Below are 27091 nucleotides of genomic sequence, written 5' to 3'. Positions count from 1 at the left end.
GAAACATGCCTCGCCTATTTACCTTAGGTTGTATTTTCCCTTGGTAGTTTTGTCAGTTCAGGCTCTGTTATTGATAGAGGGGCTCTCAGGGCCAGGTACAAGTCTGGCAGGTCAGGGACAGAAACAAGAACCTGCACTAAGTATCTTTTATTCTGGAATGAAAAATTTAGTTCAGATTTCCCCAAAACAAGGCCAGTCTGCACATCGTTTCTTTACCAAAACTGTTCATCCTTGCATTGCTCGCAAGTTCTGTTAAACAGACAAATGAACCTGCTTTAAATTGGGGCCTAAGGGAAAGGATGGAAATTACCCCCTCCCCTCTCCAATTTCCCCCTTCAGACTTTTTTTTTTCACAGATGTTCATGCTGATTAGAGCTGGGAAATAGGGGTATTTTTGAGGACTGTGAATATTCATTTGGTTTTTGGCAATGATTTTCCTCTAGTTTCCCTGTAGTGTTTTGCTCCCTGGGAGTCTTTGAACAAGTGAGTTAGCTGAGGCAGTTCGTTTTAAGAAAAACTCAGAGTGTATTATGGAAAGTGAACTTTGTGTATGTCTGGAAAAAAGGGATGTAAAACTTACCGTCGGTTATTAGGAAACAGAAAATATTTATGACTCAAAACCAACAAACACACAGGTGAGGTAATGCCCTCTCTGAACATAGGCTATAAATGGAGAATTTAAATTGGAAATGTGTAACAATCAACTCTTCAAAGCTCTATCTATAAGGGTAAGGTTAATCAGAAAAACTATTTGACAAATACAGCTAACTAGTTCAACGGAGAAAAATGTCTCTGGACAGTTACTGAGTAGGAATGATTTGTTATGAATTATTTGTCACAGTGGAGTACTGATGCCCATGTCCAAAGGAGCTACTGGACCTGCTTTTTGGGATGTCTGAGATGGTATGCATAATTAGACCATATAGATAAGAGCAGAAATCGACACAATTTATAGTGTAAAATCCCAGGGATGTTTTTTCCCTTTTAAAATTTTTAAAGTGTTATAAAACATTGAATGAAGATTACTCTACCTCCCACTGTTCTGTCTTATAATTCTGCAGTAAATGCGAGTGTAGAAATTGCAGCTGTTACGTAGGGAACAGCCAGAATCCTGCGCTACAGTCCGTGAGTGGCTGGCCAGGCACACTGAGCATTGGAGTTGAGCAGAATTCCTCTGACTTCAGTGGGAATCTGCATTATCCTTTTGTATTACAAAACTGCGGTCCTTGGGATCACCCAAAATTATCATTACTTTCCGTGCAGCACTGTAATACTTAGCCTGCATGTTCTATGGACTAATGTACACAATTTTACAATAACTATGTAATTAACTCACTTTGCTACTCCCCTCTCCAGGGAAACTCATGCTTCTATTAATGCTATTAGGAAGGTCCTATGCATAGAACAAAGAAAGTGGTGCAGCAGATGAGTTAACATGATTTGATTTGCAGATGCTTTAAACACTTAGCAGGAGACAGCTACGGAAGCTAATTAAATCACTCTAAGGTGCACAGGATTATCTGCTTTGTAAGAAACAATTTTAGTGAATTATGGTTGCCCTTTAGCTGAGGGAAAGTAAAAAGCATGTTTGTTTGGAATTAAATTTCCCACGCAATGTTCCCGTCAGACCTCTCTTTCCTCCCTATTTCTAAAAGAGTGTACTTTTGTAGCTAATATTTTCTAGGAACGTGAATTTTGGTTTTGTAAGAGTGGCGCTGCTTCCAACTTTCTTACGTAAAAAATTTTCCTACTTAGCTATTGATTAGGATCTGCCTTTAAGCAGTGTCTTGAGTAAAAAATCGTGTTGGTACATTCACTACCTCTCAGATACTGCATCTTATTTAGTGTACCGGAATTCCCAGTTTAAAGTAATCACAAAATTTATGGAGAAACGGATAAAAAAGGTTGTAAAATATCGATTTGGGGAAAATAATAACACAACTCATCTATAATAAGAAGAAAAATGAAGCAATAATTCAGAGGTATTGAACGGCTTGCTGCTGGAAGTATTGATCTGGTCCTTTAGTGTGCAACATCGCACCTAACATTGCAGTGGAAGAACAGCACTGCATTCCCATGCTCATTATTTCACAGACACTATTGCCTTCTTACACAAGTCCCACAGAACCAGGATTGCCAGCAGGGAAAGAGAGGAACCCCCCCCAAATAACCAAAAACCTATTACATCTTAATGTCACGGTATCCTGCTGTAACAATGTGCAGACATTGTCCTACTATGTTCCTCTTATCTTACAACAATCCCGTAGCGTGGCTCTTGATCTGTTTTCTACATCACATTTATTTCCTATGCTCTGTATAATTGGGACCTCTGCGCTGTCTTTTTTGATAGCATGTAATCAGAAATGATGTAATTGAGGAAATATCCACTTTCCTTAAATATTGATTTTCAGGATCTACGTATAAAAGTTCCTAATCATATTGTAGTGCTTCCTTACTGTGGCAATAAACAAACATTCAAAAAAGGTCAGCAAAGGCCAGTGGAATTTTAGAATAAATGCCCCAACATTTCCACAGCATTAAACTCCATCATGCAACATTGCATTTCTGTTTATCTGCTGATATCTGCAAAGCTATTACACTTGATTGTTTGGCAAAAATATATTAGCAGCAAGAATTTTATAATGAGCACAGATAATATTTACCTATGTAAAATAATAAGAAATTGTGCAAAGTAAAAACACAGTTCACTTCTGGAACAGGGCAACGTTCTAGCACTTCTGAAGACAAATGTGCTTGGGTTTGCAAGTTTTGTCCTTTTTTCCCCTTTAATCCATGAGGAGGTGTAGGAGTGAAATGGACAGTTCTGATCAAGGAATGGGGGGAAGTGAGGAAATATGAAAGGAGGAAAATAATTTATGGCTGATCTGGAGGCTGAAGAAAATTGCTTTATGTAAGATCATGCAGTAAGACTGTTGAACCATTGATACCAAAGCGAGCACAGGTTATGGTGGTCATAGCATCTCACCATGCACCACTCACTTGGGCACAACTTCTTTCTCCATCAGCATGTATTTGCCTGGGCAGGGAGTGAGAGTGATGAGGAGTGAGCAGTGGCTGCAGCCCTGGGAGGCTTTCAGTCCTTTCATTTGCATGCTTGCAGGTCTATGCTGGCTCAGGAAGGAGAAAACATGCAATTGTTTTTGTAACCTAAATAACATTTCTAGTCTAGAAACCCCAGGGGAAAAATCATTGTCAAGCTGGCAGGTTGTGATGGCATGATGATAAATGACTGAGGTGTGCGTTCTGGCTCTGCGGGGACATGCGGGGTGAAGAAAACCCTCTTCTCTTAAACTCTTTGCATTTGCAGTCAGGAAGGGACAATTGCAATCTGAAGACATGCTCTTGCTGAGCGCTAGCCTCTGGAAAGAAGTAGGACCACATGTTTCTACCCACTGAAAGAATTATTTTTTTGAGGGTCAAGGTGTTTGCAGTGTAGCATCCATTTAAACCAAGGCAATACTAGTGTGGTTATTTTTTTCTCTCTTTACTGATTACAGCTGTAGGACAGACAAAAACTGCATATTATGGCTAACACAGGAAATGAATATGACACAGGGTGTCAATAGAGCAGTTATGCAGTTTTGTGGCTGCACGCATATTTTTTTAGAAAACAGTTTGAGATTTGCACTGTTATTGGCCAGTGGAAGTTTTCTAATGAAAAAATTTCCTAGGGATTTGTGTAATAAAGTCTAAAGCTGCATGAAATTCATCACAGTTATTTTCTCAGATTTCTGCAGTAATTCTCTAATAACTTTTATCCCTCTAGATTTCTCAAATTTGTTAAATTGAATTTTTATGGACGGTTGTTTCTTTTTTTTTTTTTCCAAAGTACTATTTTTTTTCTCAAGGAAAATTGATATTTTTCACACATTCTTTTAGAACAAAAATTTTTTTGCACTAAAATTCATTAAAAATAGGTCTATTTTGTTTATTTACTACTTCTTTTCAAAAGTTCTGCACACTTTTCAACATTATAAAGAAAACTGATAGTCTTCATACTTGTATACATCATCGAGTGATTTTCAGTGTTATTATGGTTAAAACCAATGTCAATTATTATCCTTTAAGTTTCAAAAACATATTAACACAGAAGCAGCTAAATAACACAGTGAAAGTTGAGGAAACTCTTTAGGTCACTTAAGAGCCCTATTAAATTAGGAATTTAAATGTCAAGCTTTGCAAAATTCCTAGGGATTATACTAAGAATTGCAGTACCCAGAGTCCTTACAATTAGTCTTGACTGCCTGACTTCAAATGTTTGCCGGACTTTCCATCTTGTATTTTAATCTCCACTGACCCATTTCATAGCCTTGCTTGCCGATGGGCTTGGTTGGACCTGGGTTGTCTCCCTGTATGTCCTGATCTCAGCCTGCTTGCTCCTGTGCTGGCAGCACTGGCAGGATTCCCTCTGAATGTCTGCTTTATGCTGCTGTTACCTGCTCCAGGGCATCTTCCAGCTCCTCTAAAACCTCTGTTGGACCATTGTTGCTGAAGGAAAGCTGGGTAGCCTTTAATTTGATTTAGGATCCTAATATATATATTGTAATTATAGGTATGGGTAAAGTAGGTAAAACCACACACTAATTCGAATCCTACATACCTCTTGGGCAAAATAAATATTGTCTGTCTTCTGTTGGCTTAGATTTTTCCCCTTGTTTTGTTAGTTCCATGTAAGTATTTATCCAGGCCTTTTTAATATGGTCTGAATAGGGATGCTTTGCACAGCACTTTGGCAATTGCTGGTACTTTCTGAGAGAGCAAGATAGTTATGTACACAGCATTTTCTTATTAGAAGATTTCCTGTAACACGTGTATGCAGCTTGATTTCTTTTAAGCTCCAGTCTGGTAAAACAGAGGGAAAAAGGCTAGAGCAATTGCATTACCTTGTTAAATTGCTCAGAGGATATTTAGATAAAGAATTACGTGTTGCTTTTCTTAGTACAGTTGCCTTTTTTTCACAGTCATCTTTTCAGCATTTTGTATTTTGTTATTCTGATGATGCTGAAAAACAAAGAAACAAACTCGTCTCTGTAATTTATTTCAAAGACCATACCATCTCTTTCTATTTTCTTGTTAAAAACAAATTGTGTGCAATTTGTCGGAAATTGAAACCACGTTTTTCACTTGACTTTCCAAAATAAAAATTTATGAGGAAAAAGGAGCAATAAAGCAGTTACAATCTGGTCATCTATAATTATCTCTGTGGTTGAAGTAGTTCCACATTTGAAGAGAGTGATACCAAAAGATTATCAAGCCTGTGTCATTAGAAAAAATTTCACTTCTCTTTTATTATTTCAGGCCACAAGAACTGCTGAAACCAGTATTGTACACTTGGAAATTATATTGGTGAAAAAAAAGGAATTGGGTGATCTATTAAAAATAAAAAAGGAAGCTTTTATTATAACTGAGAAACACAGAACAATATTTATCTTCTTTACTTATTCATTTTAGAATATCTGTTACAATAAATTTAACGATTTGTGCTCTTTAAGTTAATCTAACAGAATTCATTGTCAAAAAGCTTAATTTTCCTCTATTTCTAGGTATGTATTTCACGTCATTCTTTTCTTTTTGCTGTTGCATTTCCCTCCACTATATTGCTTGCTCTCTGAGAACAATGGAAATGACAGTCCAGCACCAGAAATCTCAACTGCTCCAGCTCTAGAATGTTAGTGGCACTTGCTTTAGTTTTCTCATTTTGCCGTTTTTGTCTCTGAATTAAAATCAAGCAAAATGATGGATGCCCATTACAATCAATTGTTTCAGACAAGCCACCAAAAGTATTGTAGGATTCATTTACATTTAATCAAATTACACTTTATTTGCAATTCAAGGAAATGAGAACTCTGAAGTAAATCAAATATTTCCTCTCCAAGGGCCCCGTTCAGCAGAAAATATCCACAGCCTTCCAAACTGGTGCCTCAATGTATGTAGCAAAGCTTCCAGCGGGAGGAGAGCTTGTGCTAACAAACCATTTATTGCAGTGTCTTTTCAACATTTTTCAGAGTTGTGGACACCTAAATATTTTCCAGTGGAAATTCAAACCCTTGAGCAATTAATTGTCCAGTAGACTTAAGCTTGCTGACAATAGACTTGTATCTCTCTTGATTCCCTTTCATGGACCACCAAGAAGCGCTTGCAGAATATCTGGGATCTTGAGAGTTTGTACACTGCAGATTGAAGAATACTGATTTTCTGTCATAGATACTGCTATTTTAACATGAAATTAGTGATGGTGTCTAAATGTCATTTTTCTGGGCTGTTACATGTCTCCAAAGATTTCAAATTAAGAGTGTAAATACACTTAAAAACCTCAAATAAGATAAATTCTACTTGAAGGCACTAATACAATGTTGGGTGGATACTCATCTGTACTCATTGGCTTAAGGTGTAGTTAGAAAACTTGATTTGCTTTGGAATGGAAGGAAATCCTTGATTCACAGCTCCTTTCCTATGCAGTTTGCTACTGAAAAATTGTTCCTAGTAGGTGACTCTTTTAACATTGTCCAGCAAGCACAGAGTAACAGAACTTTGAATCTTGTCCCTTGTGATTGTTCATGTCGTTAGCCAGCTAAACCCTGAATAATAACAGGATCTCTGTATTGGCTGAAGTTACTACTGACCACCTACCAGGCACTGCAAACTGTAGATCCATAACAGCGAAGTATCTTGTCCTCCAACTGCAGAAAGACTTTTTTTTTCTGCTTTTTTTTTTTTCTCTCAGACTTTCAGTATGATTTTGACTCTGTTACTTAGAGTCAGAACTTTAATTATATTTAGAGTCCTAAAAGTTCATTTGGTGCCTACTGAGAATTTCTAAGTAGGTTGACAGAGGTGACTAAATTTTATGGCTTTATGGCTGTTTGTTCCTCAACTCCAAAATGGAGACTCAGTGCAGGACTGCTGTAAATTACAGGGGGTGTATGATGTCAAATAATCTGGAAAGAGCTCTGATTGTAAGGCAAAAAATATTGCTGAGGGGTTATTTCACTTTTGCTATTGAAAATTACATCAACATCTTGACTGCTATATCTACACTGGGGTAATGCCCTGAAATTTAGAGGCACCACAGTCATAATCTGATTGAAATACTGAGGTTTTAATGCTTAAAAAAAAAAAATCTGACCCAATCATGTAATGTGTTCTTTAATCCAGTGGGATTGGAGAGCCTAACCAATAATAAATAACGTTTTGTATGCTTAACAGTTATATGTAATAAAAGTCAAACTTCAATAATTTTTTGAGGGTACTTGAAACTGAATTCTGCCATCCGATACTTGCACCAGCCTTTGGTGGGTTGGTGTCCATTATACACGATTAGCTGAAGTAAGATGAATGTTGCCTGTGGAATAGTATGGTATGTCGCAGTACAACCAGCTTTAAAACATAGTTGGATTAGTCCCATCTCTCCCCTTCCAGTCATTTCATTTCTAAATATTTGAATGTTGAAAAAGATTTTTTTTTTTTGGTCCAGTTTTGTTCTAGGGGAACAGGAGATGATATATTTGGTTTCCTTTTATATGTGTTTCATTACATGTTTTATTTTATACTTGTGGCAAACTAACAAAACAGTAGTTGAAGGGCTCTCTGTCTGTCACGCTGCTGGTGTGGGCAGACTGCAGAAGGAAAGGGAATGAAGGGGAATGACAGGTCTGGGTCGTCTTGAATTGAGCAGGAGAATCCTGTGGGAATTTGTTGCCTCTCTTTTCTTGCTCATTCACTTTTGTTTTGTGTGACAAAGTTTGGCAGAAAAATGTGACATTATATTTTCATTTGCTGCTTGGAAGAAAGCATCTACCAGTTTGCAAGTCCACATCTAAGTATAACATTGCTGTGTCGTTCTCAGTTTTATCTATCTCAAGCTAGGATGCATCTGCTCCATTGGTAATCTACCACTTGCTACAGTACAGGTCAGGGGAAGGATTGTCCTCTTTCTGAGTCACTGTACACATGCATATGTAGGACATTATTGTGTTATTTTGTGTTTTTGGAATTATGTGCTAGGAGATGCAGATAACACATTTTTGGCCACATGACCACTTGTACACACACACGCATACACATAACATTTTTCTGTGGCTTCCATTAAGAGAAGACTGTTAGACCTGTTTTAAGTAAAATTAAAAAAACAAAACAAAACAAAAAAACAAAAAAAACACAAATCTTTAATTTTTTAAGACAATCAATTATGCTAGCATATTAGGGTTTAATTTGACACAATATATTTTCAGTGTCCATTTTTAATCAATCACCTACACTTAGATTCATTTTGGATAATTACCTTTGCCACTGAACGTGTGTCGTGTGCTCGCTTAGAGACCACACAGGACGGAAAATTCAATAGCAATGAAGTAATAAACTCCACTGGTGGGCTTCTCCTTTCTGGAGAGGCATCGAAGGTGTGGTCTGTATCCCCCAGCTGTCCCCAGGCTCTGCAAGGATAGGCACTGCCAGCCCGGTGATATAAGTGTGTCAACACTGTCTTTTCAGTACAAAGCCAAAGAGTTTTGTTCAGAAGTCCAATGCATTGAACAGAACACATTTTTCACATTTTTGCAATTTTTTCAGTGCGTAGAGCCAGTTTCTGATAGCCTTGGTGGCTGCTTTGCACTGTAGCAAATTGCATTTTGGGCCAAAAAAGAGGTAGCTCCTTTTAAAGTGTGCAAAGCTGGGAGGCAGCACGGGAAGCCATTCCTTCCTGTCTCTGTCCCTGCATCCTCCTTGATGAGCTGAGGTGTCCTTACAGCAAGTGGTCAGATACCCAGATGATGGGCTTGGCATGCGTGCGGGTCACGGGGGAGGAAGAGAAAGCTTCCCTCTTGAGTTACATAGCTGCAGCGCAGGAGAGCAGCAAGCAGAGATGCCCTGGCCGGTTATGACAGAGCTGGTTTGGAGCAGGAGCAGCAGCATTAGTGCATTGATCTGCACAGACTAATTAACTCTGGCAGCCAGGTGCTTAATGCTTTGCTCACTCGGGGCCTTACTGAGTTTGTCTGTTTAAGCGCATTCTTGCATACTGCTGATGGACCCAGGAATATATTTATATATATTGTTTACTGCCTGGAAAGCTACAAATCAGTTACTGATAAGTATGCCACTTCCAGCAAGATTAATGTTAAATTCCTCCTTTTAGACCAGCAATTTGCAAATTGCTAAATTAGATTTTAACATTCAAATATTCTTTTTCATGTCACACTTGCGATATCTTTGTTTTTATCACCTGATGGTACTGTTTGTGTCAGTATTGGACTTTAAGGCATATTAATATGATACACATTGGTGGCAATTTTTTATAATGATGACAGTTTTCATGAAACCCACTAGAAACAAATAGTTTCCAAACAATAGTGTAATCCATTATTGTGAGGTTTGGGTTTTGTTTTGAATTGCATGGAAGTTATTATTATTTTTTTTTTTACACAAGAAAATAGGCGATACCATGTCACTCTGAAGGTATTTTATTGATAACTTCAGAGCTGAGATATGATTTTTCCTATAGGCTGCCAATGATGCATAGAAAATTAAGACATAAACAGACATAAATGCATGATTTTAAACCTCTGTGGTCATTTATGGTTATTGGTGGTATCTTTATATCTTCTACTCTATTTTCTGATCATCTTGCAGTTTTTAACGTGTTTATTTTACCTCTGCCTTGTGTTGGGGAAATTATAATATTTCTGTTTTAGGAAAAATGAATCTAATAACACAATATATTTTTTAAAATCCTATTAAAAGGAAAATGTCTAATTTGGTTAGCCCTATTTGAATGCAAAGAATTCAGCTGTCTCGGAACAGCGTCAGTCAGTTGGCAGACAAACATAGAAGGATGTGGTTGCTGCCTCGGAGCAACACCGACCAGCAGAGATGTTTTGCTGCATATCCCAAACTCAGCAGTGACCACCACAGGTCAGTTCACATGTATAAATGAAACATCACAAGTGTTTCATAGCAGCACACTGGGTTTCAGTTGGGTTCCTCACTTGCCCCAGCCTTTCACAATTGTTTGTTTGTGTTGAGCCATTCGCTTTATAGGCCAACAACCGCACCTGGGATGTTTTTTAATTTCCATTTGCATCTTTGCTGGTGTACCAAGTATATTCTAGATGGTAAATTGTGATGGTAGGAGAGAGGCAGGATGAGAAGGGAGTGAAACAGGTAATTATTTTTACTTCCTTTTCTCTTATGCCTATGAGGCTCCTGGTTCCATCTCTCTTTAGGCATGTTTGGAGGCTCCTTAACTAGTATTTGGGGGCAGAGTTGCAGAATTTGTTGATTTCTCTGTAATTGACTTGCAAGGTGATCTAGAGCTGACAATTTAGCAAAGGCCTGCTCAGCCCCAGAGCACTCATTTTGTCATGAGTGTAAGCCCTTGCCGGTGCTTGCTCATCACCTCCAGCACCTCCCCTCCTCTGCTGAATCCCAGATTCCCCTCAAGCGCAGTGGAGGGAGAAGACCTGCCAGCCGTGCTGCTGTGCAAATGGGGCACTAATGGTTTCCGAATCTGGAGATGGTTAACTGATCTGTGCATTCAATTAAGATGAGTTTCTCAGTTAACAGGCACCCTGGGAAGAAATGAGTTACTTTCATTTCTGGGATTATGAGCACTTAATGAAGAAGACATATCAGAATTCTGCCTGTGTTGCATGAGATAATCCTAAAAATGCAGCACGGATTTTCAACTTCCTTGTCTAGCAAAAAAAAACTTGCCAGGTGAGAGGGAGAAATCAATGCTTGTATGAGTTTTCTTGCAGATAGGCTCACAGGGCTGAATGTAAAGTGGCCTTGCATACAAAGTTGAATTTTACCTTATAGTTGTCTTGAGGTCTATCACTTTGCTTGTGACTTGCCTATTTAAAATTATAATTCAAAATATAATTTAAATATTATTTACCATATTCATTCTGTCAGTCTTACAATGTGAGCAGAACATCCGAGAAAGATGGATGTATCTGACTAGAGGCGGAGGCTTGGCTATCTGATGTGTATATGAAAAATAGAAGCTCACCCCCAACCAGTAAAATTCAGTGTCGTTTCAGAAGAATTGACAAAACGGTTCTGCTTTACACTGGTTAAGGATCTTGGGCAAAGTGAATTTGAGATGAGTTTACACTGGGCCTGAGTGACTAATAAGCGCATTTAGGAGAATCATAGAATCCTTAGGAGAGCATCCCCATCTCAGTAATCATGTATGAGAAGCAGAGAAAATGTAAATATTTTCAGCCCTTGCTGAAAAATGGGAAGGATGCTTGTGGGGATGATGCTGTATTTTAGGGACATCCCTTTGTATTTCAGACTTCCACAAGGACTGGGAAGTGTTGCTGTGTCTCAGCTGTTAGAGCTGAGCTGAGCCAGCAGCTGCTGGTGTCTTGGTGACCAGAGCCCAGGGAAGGCTGGCCTCTTTCTCCTAAATTGCAGATGGGATTGGGCTGGAGTTCCTCACCCCTGGTTTATTTTTGCAAAAATTGAGGAACTCTGTACAAGTGTTATCAAAAGCAGTGCATGATGATATATTAAGGGAAAAGGCAGGAAGGGTTGCTTTCACCTGTGAATATCAACTGTTTGTGCTATTCACTAGCAGGACACAATCTGTTCAGAATAACACAGTACAGCTGAACCCGCTGCCGCCACAGCAAATAGCCTATGTGGAAGGAATTCTTCTATTGAACCTGCCATCCTCACTTGCAGCCCGTGTTATTCATTAAGGAGCTGGGCAGGAGTTTTGGCACCTGTAAATGAGGGGGGAGGTCTGGGGTCCATGAAAAATGGGGTCCTGCTCCTGAGAAAGGCTGCTGGAAAAGGGGAGCAATCTGGGAAGCATTCACAAAGATAAGTCTCTTCCAAAGTCTAGAAGGGGGAGAAGGATGGGAAGCCCACTTTTTTCAGTTTTGAAAAAATTTCTTCCAGGCAAAAAAAAAAAAAAAAGAGGTGGATTTGGTAGGTTTAGGTGCTGCACTAAGTACACTTCCCCCTTCTGGTAGGAATAGCTAAAGATATTTTTGCTTCCAGTGCTGTATTGGTCAGGATCTTTACAGTCGCTTCAGGTGGGGGGAAAAATAAATTAAAATTATCATTATGTGTTTGCTCTATCCTGGTCATTCATAGACAGGTCGTGCCATGTTATTCCTTGTTTGTTTACTGACCTCCTCAGCAACTCACCTTGCCTAATTAATCCGTTTCAGTTAAATTACTCTCACATATGGATAATTTTAGTTTGAACACCACCCAGTACCCCATGTGATTCAATTAAACGAGTTAAGTAGTCTACTGCACTTCTATCACCAATAAATAAATAAAGAAGAAAAAAGTTACTGATATGGCTTGCTGTCATTTACAAATTACCTAGGAAAGCAGTTAAGAGGCATTTAATTTGGTCCTGAGGTATGGCTAGTCAGTGCGTGTAAGGCAAAAGCAATAGTGCATCTTTAAAGAGGCTTGAATAAGGCTTCTTCAACTATTGAGCCTAACTCTGAGATCTCCCCTGCTGTGAGCCATAAGTTGCTTGTAGGCTTGTTCTAGAGAGTAATAAGTATTGTTGTTTAGCAATTGTGTTGTTGAAATTCAGCTCCACTATGTCTGACAGTATTTATCTAAAATACTTTCCCTGGTGCGTGCTCAAGTTCCAGTAAACCGTGTCTTATTGTGCGACCTTTTCATTTTCCAGTGAAAAGGGATCAGCTCGTCAGATAAAAGCTACAAGCCGGAGTACAGGAAAAATGCGTGCTCAGAAAATCCGAGCATGATTGAAAACAAGATGTGTTAAATCAATGCAGTTTATCGCCTGCCTATTCCTGGCAATTGCTGTTCTAAGCTCATTCTGAGCACACACTAGATGATAAAAGTATAGTGTCACAGTGCTCACTGGGGTGTGAGGGCAGGGAAACATGTTTATCAGACAGGCTGGTATGATTTTTTTTTTTATCCTTGATAACAGTTGTTGTCAAAATTTTTGTGAAAAAAAGTCTGAACAGTTACAGAAGCAGGTGATATAATGGCTGCTAAAATCAGACACTACTGAGAGCTCTCCAATTACGCATTACTATTTAAATGTTACAAACAGCAAACCTAACTGTTTTAATTTAAAACAATTTGCTGTATCACCCAGGTTACAGCCAAAATGGTCCTTTTGCTTTCGAGTGAGTAGCCTTATCGCTATTTCATGTAGACGAATCAAAGTTAATGTTTAGCAACGAAGATGTTTGGAAACTATTGCTTTCTCAAGGGATTTAAGCTTAGTTATGAAGAAGGATTAAAGATTTAAATTAAACCTCACAAGAGGTCAGTCTCTTCTGAGAATGCAATGCTCATTACACCTAGGCACAATTCATCTCATTTTTGTGATTCAGGTCTACCTGTTCTTCTCCATGAATCTCATTTGCAGACATTTTGGATGTGATAGCTGGTGTTTTTCCAGTTTTCTCTCATGAAGATTCTTTTGCTCTGACAACAGTGCATTTGTACATCAGAAGTCTACAATTTTGAGAAACAGCCAAATTATGCTAAGATGGTTTATAATAGGAATGGCTTTGGTGCTCAGGCAGGACACTGTATTTTTCATTTATGCATTGCATACCCTGATAATCTTTTTTTATAATCTGAAAAGAAGATGAGAAATAGCGGGGTTAAAAGAGAAAGAGGGACTATTCAAAAGAAAATACTTCCAAATACCAACATGCTACAACAATGGTTTTCAATGCTGTCTACCTCAAAGGAGTTAGTGAAGGGTAACAAAAGGAAACGACTTCTTATACCCCCACCCCAAATTCTCTCTATGAAAATTGTAAAGGCATCTGTGTGTACATTGTGGAATCTGAGGAGTCCATGCACAGGAAAAATGTTGAAAATAAGCATATTAAAAATGAAAGAAAAGGTTACATGAGGTGACATTTTAGCATTTCCTATGGTACATCTCTCTATCTGTTTCTGAGCCAACAGTTTAAAAATAAATACAGGGTCTATTTTTTAAATGTTTTTAAGTAGACCTAAATATAGACCTTAAAGCCAACCTTAGGCAGCCATTATTTTAAATCTTGGCCTGTATGCGTTTTTGCGCTTGTGTGTATGACAGCACATTTCTTTAAAAGAAGCAGTAATCCATTGAGATCTAGGCATTTTCAGTAATTTTTTTGCTGCGTGCTCACATATTACCAGAATGTGTCTGACACAGGAGAATGTTCACATGTAAATGCTGTTTATTCCCTTTTTATAATGGCTGCTAAAGATGCATCAATTAGCCCAGATGACTAGATGAAGTAACCAAGATGCATTAATTTCCTGGCCCTCTGTATACATATCCTTAGTGAATTCTATGAGCCTGTTCTGAAATTGGTATGTTCAAATTCCAGTGCCTGAAACTGGACTCTGGTTCAGACTCCCTTAGGTTCAAATTTTCCCCATTAGACAAGAGGTCAGTGCAGTTAGAGACAGAAGAAACTGCGAAGCTCACAAATTGTTTGACTCTTTTTTTTTTTTTTCTTCTTTTTCCCCTAGCCAGGCTGTGGGTTCCTGAGAGTGAACATTCGGAGTTAATGTATTTTGAGAAACCAACACATGATCCTTGCTAGACGGATCAAGTAATTTAATTCCATAACTTTCATAACAAAATTTGGGCTCAAGACATGCATTCCTTGCATCTTCAGCACCCCCACTGCCTGCAGAGACTGGGCTAGGTGGGCAGGGAATGTCTCCTCTGGATCTTAGTTGCTGGAGAAAAATTGTTATCAGGAAGAAAATATCACGCTGTCTATCATGTTTGTAATAACACTGATGAACACACTGGAGCTGCCTCAAAAGCTGGCCTATTGCATCTTTAGTTCAAGTAAAGAGCAGTCACTAGGAAAACTCAAGAGATCTAGGTGTTAGATTTATTATTTGACTTGGCTCTACATTTTTCTTACTGCTTGGTACATACACGTGTTGTCTTTTTGGACATAAGATGGCAATAAGATATGACAATTACATTTTGAATATTGCTCTCTCTTTCTATTTCCAATTAAAAATATGATATTGTGTCACAGATTTTTAAAAGGGAAATTCAGTGCACAAGATTATGTTTAAGTGAGGGAGTAGTGAGGCCAGAAAAGCAAGGAAATTCTGAGTTAGCCCTGGAAGGGCCTTTCTAGCTCCAACCTTTCTGTGCAGGCTCTCGCTGTCCCACCCACTTCCGTTTTCCATTGCTTGTGGGAATAAACACTCCAGGGAAAGTCAGTGGAAAGGAAACTTTATAAAAAGCAAGCCAAATTCACAACAACAACAACAACAAATAGCTCAAATGCTTGCATGTTTTCATTTAACGACCTTTAATTAACAAAGGAATAGCCTTTGCAAGGAGATTTGCAAAACAGACTTTTTTTATATGTGATGATGGGGTTTTGAAGTGTTTTTTTCTTGCTGTCTTGTATAGCAGGCAAAAAGAGACCACTATGCATAAGAGTTGTAGGGTAGGGTTTGCTTACAGCATGCCACATCAAGATGTTGCTTTGTTAATATCATCCATTGTTAGTATTGCTGTACTGCAGGGCCCTAGCAAGACATTTTGGCACCGAGAGCTTAATAAAAATATGGTCTATCCTGTCCTATCCTGGGCAGCTGTCTCTCAGAGTCAAGGATTTATTTCTGTTAGTTAGAAGCTTCTAGCAAAAATCGCCCAAAGCCTGGAGGCAGAAGCTAGAGGCTGTTAGCAAATGCAAACACCCTGGATCAGCTCTGTGGCAGTATCTTGCCTCTACAACAGGCAGGACCTGCCACTTTCTGTCTCCTTGTAAAGTCCATGCTCAGTAAGAGTGGAGAGTCAGAAGCCAGAGCCGTTCAAGAGACTACTCTCATTTGGCGCCACGTGCACCCCACACTGCACAGTGGGGAAATACAGTCAGAAGTACAGATCAGAAGAGAGATGATTCTAGAGGTTGGCATCTGAGTTGCTGGAGGTGAGTCCGTGTCCAGAAGAAAAGAAGTCCTTAGCTGCCCTTGATTTTATTTAAAACGTTAATTCTCTGTGCCTTCAAATGTTCTGGCCTAATTTAATTATTGGGCACAGACATGTTAAATCTGTTCCTGGCCCTCATTGCCATGAGTCTGCTGCAGCTTTTTTGTACGGAGTTCTTCATAGTCTTTTATGGCCATGAGGTGTTGAGACACGTAACTGTGTCTTGGACACAGAGTCAAGTTCTATTTATGTGTTGGTGAAGATTCTCTCAGCAGACAGGAAAAAACTCAAAACAACTGTGCTGAAGACACCAAAGCCCTGTCTCTTTGACATCATAATTCAGGACTTGAAACATCCTTCTGTTGTAGGGCCAAATTTAAAGAAAGTAGATTCTTGTGCAGACAAAGGTAGAGCTTAAAGAATCTTATTCCATGCCATTGTTTTAGCCACAACCCATGGTGTGATCTGCAGCCATTATAGCACTCCACTTCTTCAGGTTATTCTTGCCTTCTGCAAACTTTCCCCTGTGATGCCTCTGTCTTTCCAAGAAAACCAGCAACTCTCTGGTGCTCCACAGAAACAAGCAGTGTGGGACATTTAGTTCCCACTTGCAGCCCTTCCCTGGGAGTTTCACTTAAAACAATCAAGACCAGATTTCTCATCTGGAATAGGGACTGATAGACCTGTGGACCTAAGGCAAATTTGTCTGTAACCTTCAGACTTTTGTGGTATCTTTTCGTTTCTGTTATTTGAGCCTGTAGAGTCCCTTCTCTTCTCTTGCAGCCTTTTCCAGTGGAAAAGAAAATGGGAAGTTCATGGGTCTAAGTGCTGCTTTCTCATTGGTTTTGGGTCAAACAGGATGAAAAAGAAACAAGGGCTGAGAAATAAAAGGAATAAATGAAACCATGAATGCATGGGAAACAAATTAACTGGATATGGTTTACGTTCTGAAATATTTCCATAATGCTTCTATGTAGTGTGTTTATTTTTCTTTGAATAATAATGTTAAAATGTGTCTAATTCAATTACTCTCTGTATTCACCGAATGAGTTTTCCTAAGTGAAGAGTTCTCCTACACTACCCCAAGCTACGAATTCCATACGATATTTGAACAGGTCCTTTTAATTGCTGATATTAAGTGTCGATCATTCTGCTGTAAGTTGGCAGCATGGCCAGAGAAACAAATTCCTCTCTCAGATACATCAGACAGTCATTCAATTAACGACAAAAGCTTTATTGACACAGTAGGAATTCATTATGTGAAATATTAAAAAAAAAAAAGCCTTCCACTGACTAGTTAAAAAAAAAAAAGAGAGAGAGAGAAAGACTTTTTAAGATGGTGGGTTATCTACATGCAGTTATTAAAATTATTTGAGCAGAATTTGAAGTTACAGTTATGGTGGAAATATTTTTCTCAGAGGTGTAAGCAGCATTTCTGTTGAAAAATAAGTTGGACTTTGAAAAGATGAATATAATATACGCATCCTTATTTCCATAGGCATTGTACATTTTCTTGATTAAAAGCCTTAGATTTTGGGAGTTATGGCTTTAGACTTGCTGCATAAAGAGCTTCATGGTTTATTCTGTTAGAGTCTAATTTGAAAGAAACTTCTTCCTCAAGGGTTTAAGAAGTAATTCATAAAATGGTAAGAATAATAAATATTGTGCCTTAACTCATACACTAGGATAGATAGACAGATTTTGTACACCTGGGTGTAATTTTAGCTAATTCACACAAGAGACAGGCTGAAAGTTTATTGTTTGGAAGGAGAAAAATGGCTTAAATCTTGTATTTGCAAAAATGATTATATTAGCTTAAATGAAAATGCTACTCTATTAATGGCTTCAATAAGCTTTGCATTTGGAAAAGTATTTTAATAAAAAGTTACCTGAAGTTTACTGCAACTTAAAATATGTAAGTGAGGGAAAAGTACTTACTTTGATTTATATGTCTTTTGGAGGTGTAATTATTGGCTTTTTACTCACCTATGTAAAACAATGTACTTTTGTAAATGGATTTCTGGCCACTTTACTCCTTTTTTTTCACATAAAAAGTAAGCACTGTCAATCAAAGAATTTTAAGGTTTATTTCCTCTTTAGAAATGATTGATAGCCTTTTAGATTTACAAGTTGACAAGTTAAAGGGTTCTATTGGTATAATTATGTACTAAATTCACAGTCTTTCAATTTAAATGTCCTTTTAAAACCGCAAGATTATCATACCTGTATTTTGAAAAGTGGGCCAGTCAGTTTGGGTTGGTATACAAATTGCTTCCATTAGCCTTGGGACCTATTTGAATTTAATACAGTTTTTAAAGTTAGTAGTACTTTCAATAGTACTTTTAAAATTTAGGGTAATGGGAATGCATTTTAAGTACAGTATGTGTTAGCTTGTTTTTAATGTATGGATGTCAAGAACATAAACAGCGAGTTTGTATTCCTTATTGATTCTTTTTTCCAATCAAGGAAAATAAAATGTTCTTTGAATTAGAGCACTGGGAAAAGTGTTGTTGTGAATGGACTTCAAAGGCAGAGACCAGCCTTATGCTCCCAGGGGACAGAGACAAATCCTTGCACAAAGCTGGTATCTCACCTTGTGTGTTAGCTGCCATGAATGGTGGGCTGAGAGCTGGCTTTTCTGCAATGCCAGCAGATTAGAATATAACCTTTTATTTGGAGTTTTGCCAGCTACCGACACAGGAACTGGTGTGTCTTCCATGCTGAATTTGGGGTTAAATATTTAAACAAGGCTCTTTCTCTGAGATATGACTAATTGCATTTGACTTGGATTATAAATGAGATTAGGAATGGAGGAATGGAGGGTTGATATTGTCCAATCTGTGGCTGGATGTTCAGGCAGTAAAGTGTTTGTTGTTTTTTTTTTTAATTTATATCTAAGATTGCAAGGGTTGAATGGATACGGACTAATGAGTGATATTTGACAACTACTGCTCAGGACCCACCCACTCTAGCAATTTGCTGTGTGCAGCCTTTTCCCCACAACTAAAGTAAAGCTTAAGGTTTTTGAGGCAGAAAGTTTTCAATATCTCTCAGAGGATGCTTGATGCCTTGTGAGATTGGACCATAAAATTAACATTTATTTTTTTTTGGTCATTTAGTTCAGAAAATACTCACAGGAAATACTCTGTGGATTTCAAATGTGTCGAATGTGTGGGAAGATATGAGAAAATGACTGCTATCTCTGGGGGGATTTCAAAACTGGCCTCCATTTATAATATTGCAGAATTTAGTAACTACTTTCCCAAAGGATGTAAGGGGAAAATGGCCATAAACCAGAATGAATTAAAGAAGAAACACATTTGACAGAAGCATGCTAAAATCTTCTAACGTATTTGCAAAAGAAATGTAAATTAGAACAGTGTTTTTTTTTTTTAATCTTCTCAGAGTAGTTTTGATAATAAATATAAAAAGCAGTAAACTAATTTACTGTAAAATTTGAAGAAGGTCTAAACTACATGGGTCAGCGGTAGGAAGCCATGTAAGGAAACTCAAAAGTAATGAAATCAGATGTTTACAAACACACGTACCATGATATTTTCTGCAAAACTACAAAACAGAGTGGACAGTGTGTGGCCAGGGTGTGAAAGGAAACACTTGGAAAAATAAAAGAAAGGTCCAACCATTCAAAAAAGGAAAAGTGCACAAGCAGGGGAAAAGCTTTATTCTCACCCCTTCCATGTGATGACCTGAATATAAACAAAAGACCAAATTCAGATATTTCTGATAAAGCGAAATGCATTAAAAGAAATAGAAGACTGGAGGTACACCAGGATCTTTGGGGTAACTGAGAACTTCTGACAATAGCCCAGAAGGTAACATCCTGAGATTTCTAATCTGGTGTTACCATAATACTGTAAGAGTCATTTCAAGATATGCTCAGAATATTTACTTCTGCTATTAGAGAAATGCTGAGATTCTGCTGGACTCTGTGCACCTCCAGCCAGCCCCCATCAGCTGTACATTTCTGGCTGACTGCTGTTGGGTAGATCTGGATTTTCCTGCATCACCTTCCTTCTGTCTCAATTTGCAGTGGCATTGCTGGGTCTGCTCTTGGAGTTGGGATGTTCTGACAGTCCAGGAAGACAAAAATCTGACCCTTTGGTTGCCAGTACGACTATCCACTGTAGAAACGTGGTTAGAAAATAATAGTTTAAATGGAACAGTTTCTTTAAAAACTGGACAGTTTTGTGAGATTGTTTATGGAACAGCAATTAATTAAAAACAAGCCAGGGACAGGATATTACTTTCATGACAACTGTATGGTCTGGCTGACAATCTTTAATGTTAGCAGTATGGAAAAAAAAAAAAAAAAGTGCTCTTCACTTAAAAAGTGGAAATATGGACAAATTGTGCCACATTTGATGAGACTGATGGAGCTGTGTAACTCGCTGAGCCACGAAGAAGTGCTTACACAAAGTGAGACTGGGAGGTACACTGATGCTTAATCTTTTCGCGTGAATCAGATGGCATTATTCAAGCCCCTTAATAAAGTTCATAATAAAACCACCATAATATAAGGTGCAAGATGTCTTCATAATTTCATAGGCAGAGCTTTTCCAAAAAATATTTTTGTGATTAATAAGGTAAGGCAAAATATGTTTAAGAAAAACTCTAAAGTGAATCTCCAACCCCCTGCCCTCCCCCCCCCCCAACAAGAAACTGTTAGGTTTCCTTCCCACCAAAAAAAGACTAAAAATATAAAGTTTCATATTGGAAAAAAAATCTACATTTTTTTCACTGAACTCAAAAAAAAAATTGCTAACAAATTGCTGTAGAAAGTTTAGTTGTCTCTACTGGCATGGGAGAGTCATGATGTGCTGCTGTTTAGAGATACTTGAGAATGCTTGACTCTTGTTCTAGTTCACCAAAGCACTTAGGAAATTTTAAGCACATGTTGAAGTCTCACTAACATCTGAGTTTTAAAGTGATCATATGACTGGAAATATAGCTAGAAGGTCATTCAATGCAGTCCCCTGTAATTACAGGCAATCATATGAAAAATATAATATGCTCAAATTTGCTTTGCTGAAATCAAATGGGTTTAAGTATGTGCTTACAGATAAGCATGTGCTTAAAGGCTTGGCACAGTCAGAGCTGTGATTAATGCAGAGAGGCCAGCTTTCTCATGACGATTCAAGTGTTTTACCTCCACCATTTCTCTACTCCATTTTACTGGACAAGGACCAGGGAAAGATGAGTCTTTTTAAATTCATTAGGTCTTTTGGAAGAGTTTAGCACTGATTGGGTATGACCTGGGCTGCTGAAATCAAGGGGAATTATGTCATTTACTTCATTTAGATGAGTGAAAAATAAAGCCTCTGCCAAGACAAATGTCTGTAGTTCACAACAAAATTATACATGGTCATTGCACATGAAACGTATGAAATGTATCATAGAATCTGGAACAAGAGAGGCTCCCGAGTAGTTACTCCTTTTGTCTTCCCATTGCAAAGGATCTTCCTCATAACATGAAAACAGGAGGAAAAAAAACAAAAACAACATGAAACACAGGGTGCAAAGCATTTATCAGATGAATTTCATCATGGCTTTTAGAGATCATAATTGCTTTCTATTTTGAAATATTGTGTGTACACAACATCCACAAATTTTCTAGCAACCTTGTCATGGGCACACAAGGGGGAAGGTTTGCATTGCTGTTTGAACCGAAGCCTCAGAACCAACCTCAAACAGTGTTTGAACCAAGACTTCATAGTCTGTGCTGATTTCAGTAAAAGGAGATTTTGCTGTGATCCTTTACTTGGTTTTGCAATGCAGTGCCAATTGTTCCAGTGCAACAGAGCCTGCTTGCTATGCACTTGTCACATCACCTTGTTGTTTGTTGTTTCAGCTCTGAACGAACCCACCATTGACTATGGTTTCCAAAGGTTACAGAAGGTTATCCCCCGGCACCCTGGTGACCCCGAACGCTTGCCAAAGGTCAGCACAAAGTTTATTATTTTATTAAATATGGCAAAACTGTTTACTGCATGCTTTTGTTTGAAAGTAAGCCTTTTTGAATTTTTCCCTGAAAATGCAAGTATTTCTGTAAATGTAATGGTCCAGGTTTGCTACCCAAACCAGTTAAGCTGAAGGAGAGGCATGGCCAATGAAGCCCAGTCAAGCAACTTTCATTATAGGCGTTATGAGACTTCTCTGACTTTCTGAGTCACTGTTGACTCAAAAAACTCCTGCCTATCTTAAAATCAAATCTTACTCTGCCTTCTGAAATATGTTATAAAGAGCACATTTTTGGTTGGTATTTTAGAACCTGAGTGGCTTACTCATAGCAGAACGATGTTTCTCAGTTTTGGTATCGCAGTAGTACCTGCATAATTTTGAGTTCACCATTGATGAAATCAAGTAATCTGGGTCTTCAGGGAATATGTGTCTAGTGCTGCTGCACCATGTGTTGTTTTAAGATAATAATAGTGTACTGATGTATTTCAGGATCTCTAAAATAATCAGAGCAATGTGAAGCAAAATGATTTGGTGTTCATTCACATCAAAATAAGTGGGAGACTTCTTTGTCGATTTCTTTCAAGTAAAAGCTGAGTAAAAAAAAGAGTAGCTCATGAGGCTTCTGGTACTTCTGTCTTATACTGTGAACATGCTGTCTGGGTCTGCACTCACATCCATTCTTGCTACTTTGCCATGCTGTGCTTTCAGAGCACCTTGCTCAGACAAGTATTTGTGGTGAGTTTTGAGATATGCTGCAGAAAAAGTGGAGGTATTTGAAATAGGGTTGCTCATTTTTCATTGCTGCAGACCTGAGACACAGAACAGTGCTTTAGCTGATGTTTCAGGCCAGACCCCTTAAATAATGCACGTCCAGGATAGCCTGTGTGACTGGATAAATCTTATGACCTTCCTTCCATAGCTTCCTGAGCTGTACATAGGCTTTTATTGGGGATTGTTGTGGGCTTTGGTTAGTTAACATTTCTAAAGTGTTTCTAAGGTGAGAAGAGATCATGAACGCTGTAACTTACTTTATTTCTTGATGGAAATGAAATTCAATATGTGATTTTTTAAAGGCGTGTTAAGTCTTTTATCTTTGCTTAGGAAGGCTATAGGGTGTGGTTTGGGGGCTGATGATGTGTTGTCCTTCCCTCTTACCACTGCAGAAACATGCTGTCCTGGAGAGTTACATTTTACATTGGCTCCGTTCATCCTCTACAAGCTGTCCCTTTCTCTGACTTTTGGACAGATTTGCAGCAGGACAGCTTTCATAGGTTGTCAGATTTCCCTCCAGAGGTGCAACCCTTTCCAAAGAAAGAGAGCATCCTTCTGGAGGGGATCTTTCATCTGTACTGTGCTTCTGTCACTAAACAGGCACACAGAGAGGAATTGTTTCTTAGAAAATTAGAGGTCAGCCTTCATCACGTACCAGCTATCTGCAAGACCAAAAGAAATGCTGCAAATTTCCCTGTACCCAATGTTCCAGCTGACTAGTAAACGCTTGTGGCTTCTGTTTCTAAATGAGAAAATTCAAGTAAAATAAGACTGAGCAATTCCAGATTGGGTTATGCACGTGGATGCTGAAATGCAGCACTGATTTCCACAGGTATTGGTCTCCCTTTCAGATGCCTATGGCATTGAGGGGGTCGCCCAGCAATGCTTTTTTTTTTTTTTTTTCTTTTTTCTTCTGGTATGGGAAAGTAGCCATGAGGCTCTACATCCTCCTTTTTTCCCATTTCGACAGAGACTGTTCCCTCACTAATAATCACACATTTCTGCTATCTAGTGTCATAAAACAAAAACAGGCAGAAGAAAGCTTCATCTAGCTCCATATCCTAACTCCAATATTTAGCAGGTATTATGGATAGGGTATGAGAAAGAAGGTTAATGCTGAGTCATCTGTCCCCTCACATACCCTTTTGGCTTAATGTATTTGTTCTGAGTACTTTTTCAAGATAGATTTTCAAGTCTTTAAATCAAGAGAAATTGTATTTATAGAGGCAGAAGTGCAACTGATGCCCTGAAAGAAAAAGTTACTGCTTAAAGAACTGAACAAACTTAGGGAAGAAACTAGCATCTTTGCAAGGTTAGAGGGATGAAGAAGACCTTTCTTTTCTTTTCTTTTTTTTTTTTTTTTTTTCCTTTTTCTCTTTTTTTGTCTTTGGATAATTCCTTGTGTGCAAGCTTGAAGGTTGGACCTCAAGTTCAAGACTCATTAATATGCCACACACAGAGGCTGAATGCAGCAGGGGTTGGCACATGTCGACTTCTGCATTTGAGGCACTGATGGTTCAATTCCCAGCATCGCTTGCTGGCTCCAGAATCATAATCAAGGACGCAGCGAGTCTCTGTGCTGGGTGAGCACTGCACAGCGCTCTTCCCCATGTCATTAAACCAGGAAGGGCTTTGGCAGTATTCCACTATAGACAATTCTCAGTGGCTACTTAGAAAAGAGTTGGAAGCCATATGGCTTCCACAGTGGAACCACAGGCAGAGAGGGCAAATGTATGAGAGAGACAGAGTGAGACAGCAGAGAGGAGAGCTCAGAGCTTTAAATATCCTTTCTTCCATTTTTCCCATTGTCCTGCCAGTGCATATCATTGCCTTCTGCTCGCTGAAAACCTTGTACTTTATTTGTTATATAAGTAAAACAAAACACATTTCTGTAATTGCTGCTAGGGTTTGTGTCTCTTATTCCATTGAAACATTTCTGATGAGTTAGAGATCTTTTAAGAAACAGAACTGGATACACTGTTCGTGTTCAAAAGGGCATGCAGTACTTCCCAACAAGACCAACAAGAGGATTGTGCTGTGTGAGTTATCCTGAAGTCAAGGAGAATTGTTGAGGCCACCAACTGCATGTTAGCACATGCTCTACTACAGAGCTTGGGAGCTAACAGCCATATTTGTGTCAACTGGCATTTCTAAAACCATTGAGGCATTGAATTTCAGAAGTTTGATCTCCACTAGTTTAGAAATGCTACTTTAATAACCACTCAGTGTCCATGCTTGGGATGAACTTTTTGAAATGTTCCAACTATCTGCTGGAAGTAGGCAAAGAAAAAAAGCCAGATTTTGAATTTTTTTGTCTCTCCCAGTGGCCAAATTTGGCATCAGTGAGTGGCCAAATTCCTTTGGAGAATGTACTCCCGTAGTGAGATGACAGTTGAAAAGTAGAGATGTGTTTAAAGTAGAAATGCAATACATAGTTTCTGAAGAAGGAGTGGGAGCTGATGTTGGCAGCTCAGCTATATTGCTAGCTACGGGCCAGAGTCCCATTCCCTTTGTGTACAGAGCAGGAAAAGCATCCAGTTTAGGGTTGTCACTAGCAGATGTGCCTGTCTGTACACACACACATGCACAGACACATGCACCAAGAGGAGAAACAAGCAGTACAGGGGTGGTAGGATTAGCACCCAAAGCTTGGAGTGAGATCAAGTACCAGGAGTGTGCGGGGTAGTATAGTCTTTCCTTTCTAATACAGACAGGAGGCAGATCAGAGGAAACAAGAGGTCTCTTGGGAGAAGTGAAAAGAAAAACCATGATGCTAATGTTAAGAAATTGTATCGTTGTCCTGGAGGAGCAGTTTGCAGAAAGCCTGCCTGTGGAGCTGGGGAGTAAGTCTGCACATGCATGTGCATTCTCCCTGTTTCCCACTTTTGCATATGTGCACGCAAATACACACATGTTGTTGGTTCCTGTGTACATAACTGCAGTGGAAATCACCGAAGAGTTCAGATCACAACAACATGTTGAATCTATTGAGGTTCATTTATGTAACCATCCTACAATCCTTAAAATAAATCCCTGGCAGATACGTTGAGATTCTGTAATTTTGTTAGAACTCCACAGCTATAGCTGTAAAACAGTTTCAACTGTGAGCTAGATTTGAAACACATCCATCCTAAATGATTTAATAACAACGATTCCTCTTTATATGCAATTTCCTAGAATTTATTTGCCATTTTCACCACTCTTACAACTCATCACTTTTATTTAAATTAAGCTCATGATTGTTCACTCTGTGTTGGAGAAGCATGTCAGAGCATCGACCCCCTCCGTGATCTGACGTCCTCTCCCTCCCAGTCTGCTGCTTAAATGCGCTCTCTGAGAGACCCCTCATCCTTCCTGAAAGGGACCTTTAGTTCTGGTTTCCCTTCATGTAGATGAAAGTGGAGCCTCTCTCTAGCACACAGGGGCCTCCCCGCTGAGCAGAGAGCACATGTAACCAGGCTCCACCTTCCCTTCAGCTCCTTTCCTCTGGTCAGTCATTAGACCCCAAGACATACCCCACCTCCTCATTAGGACACTAATAGAAGACAGGTGGTTATTAGGAACCAGTGACTGCCAAATGCAGTTGTCTTTTCCCCTATGAAATCCCAGAGATTTGCCCTTTATCCATTGTGACATGAGAATTGTTTATATTACAAACAGAGGTTGTCTCTGAACGTGGGTGGGTTGGCCTAGGCTTGCTGGCTGAGGTTAAAATAGCAATGAAGACAAAGCAACTCAGGTTTGCTGCTTCAGACAGACCTGGTGGAAATTCCTGAATGGATCTCTGTCTGCTCACCCAAGATACTGTGTTTTCATGCTATTTTAACCTAAGTTAGTCATATCTATATGTTTTCCACCCAGTGTAACAAAGGGGTTTGTAGAAAACTTGTATAATGAGTGTAGGCAGGAAGAGGAGGCATGTGAAGAGGAGCTGATGGAGTTCTTCTGTATAGCAAGGAAGGCATGAGATGTGCTTGGTGGTTTCTGTGCTGTACTGTAAAATTTTTAGGAATGTGAGACAAGAGTTAAGATTGACACTAAATCCTTCACAGTTGGATATATATATATATATTTGCATTTCTTAACAATTTGGGCAGTTAGTTGTCTGAGGGGCTTGTTTGGTTTTGATTTTCAATTTATCCTATTGAAAATATTCAGTTTTCAAAGTTCGGGTTTTGAGTTTCAAAGCTATTGAGAAATAGATGACCAAAACGCCTGCTGCTACTATGGAAGTATCCTCCTTATGGGGTGCTGCATGTCAGAGGTGAAGGGGTGTCTTTGGGAATACACAAAGAGGAGTCCGAAACGAGAGAGAGCTGAGAGACAGCCACATTGCTTGCTGAAGGGCAAAGCGTCATACAAGTGGCTGGCAAGGAGCCCGTTCCTTTCTGAAGG

At 38.8% G+C, this 27091-nt stretch overlaps 1 protein-coding gene across 16 annotated transcripts in view; it reads left to right on the top strand.

The window, feature by feature from the left end:
- Nucleotides 1-27091, top strand: part of EBF1 (EBF transcription factor 1) — a 312537-nt gene that overhangs the window by 219256 nt on the left and 66190 nt on the right. For all 16 annotated transcript variants that reach the window (XM_080555794.1, XM_080555798.1, XM_080555791.1 and 13 more), the window contains one exon: nucleotides 21816-21904. In XM_080555794.1, the coding sequence (XP_080411920.1) occupies nucleotides 21816-21904 (89 nt within the window). The remainder of the gene's footprint in view (nucleotides 1-21815; nucleotides 21905-27091) is intronic.

Source organism: Anser brachyrhynchus (genome assembly GCF_964034855.1).
Source record: "Anser brachyrhynchus genome assembly, chromosome: 14".
Classification (NCBI taxonomy): domain Eukaryota; kingdom Metazoa; phylum Chordata; class Aves; order Anseriformes; family Anatidae; genus Anser; species Anser brachyrhynchus.
This window is presented reverse-complemented; position numbering and strand designations above follow the sequence as displayed.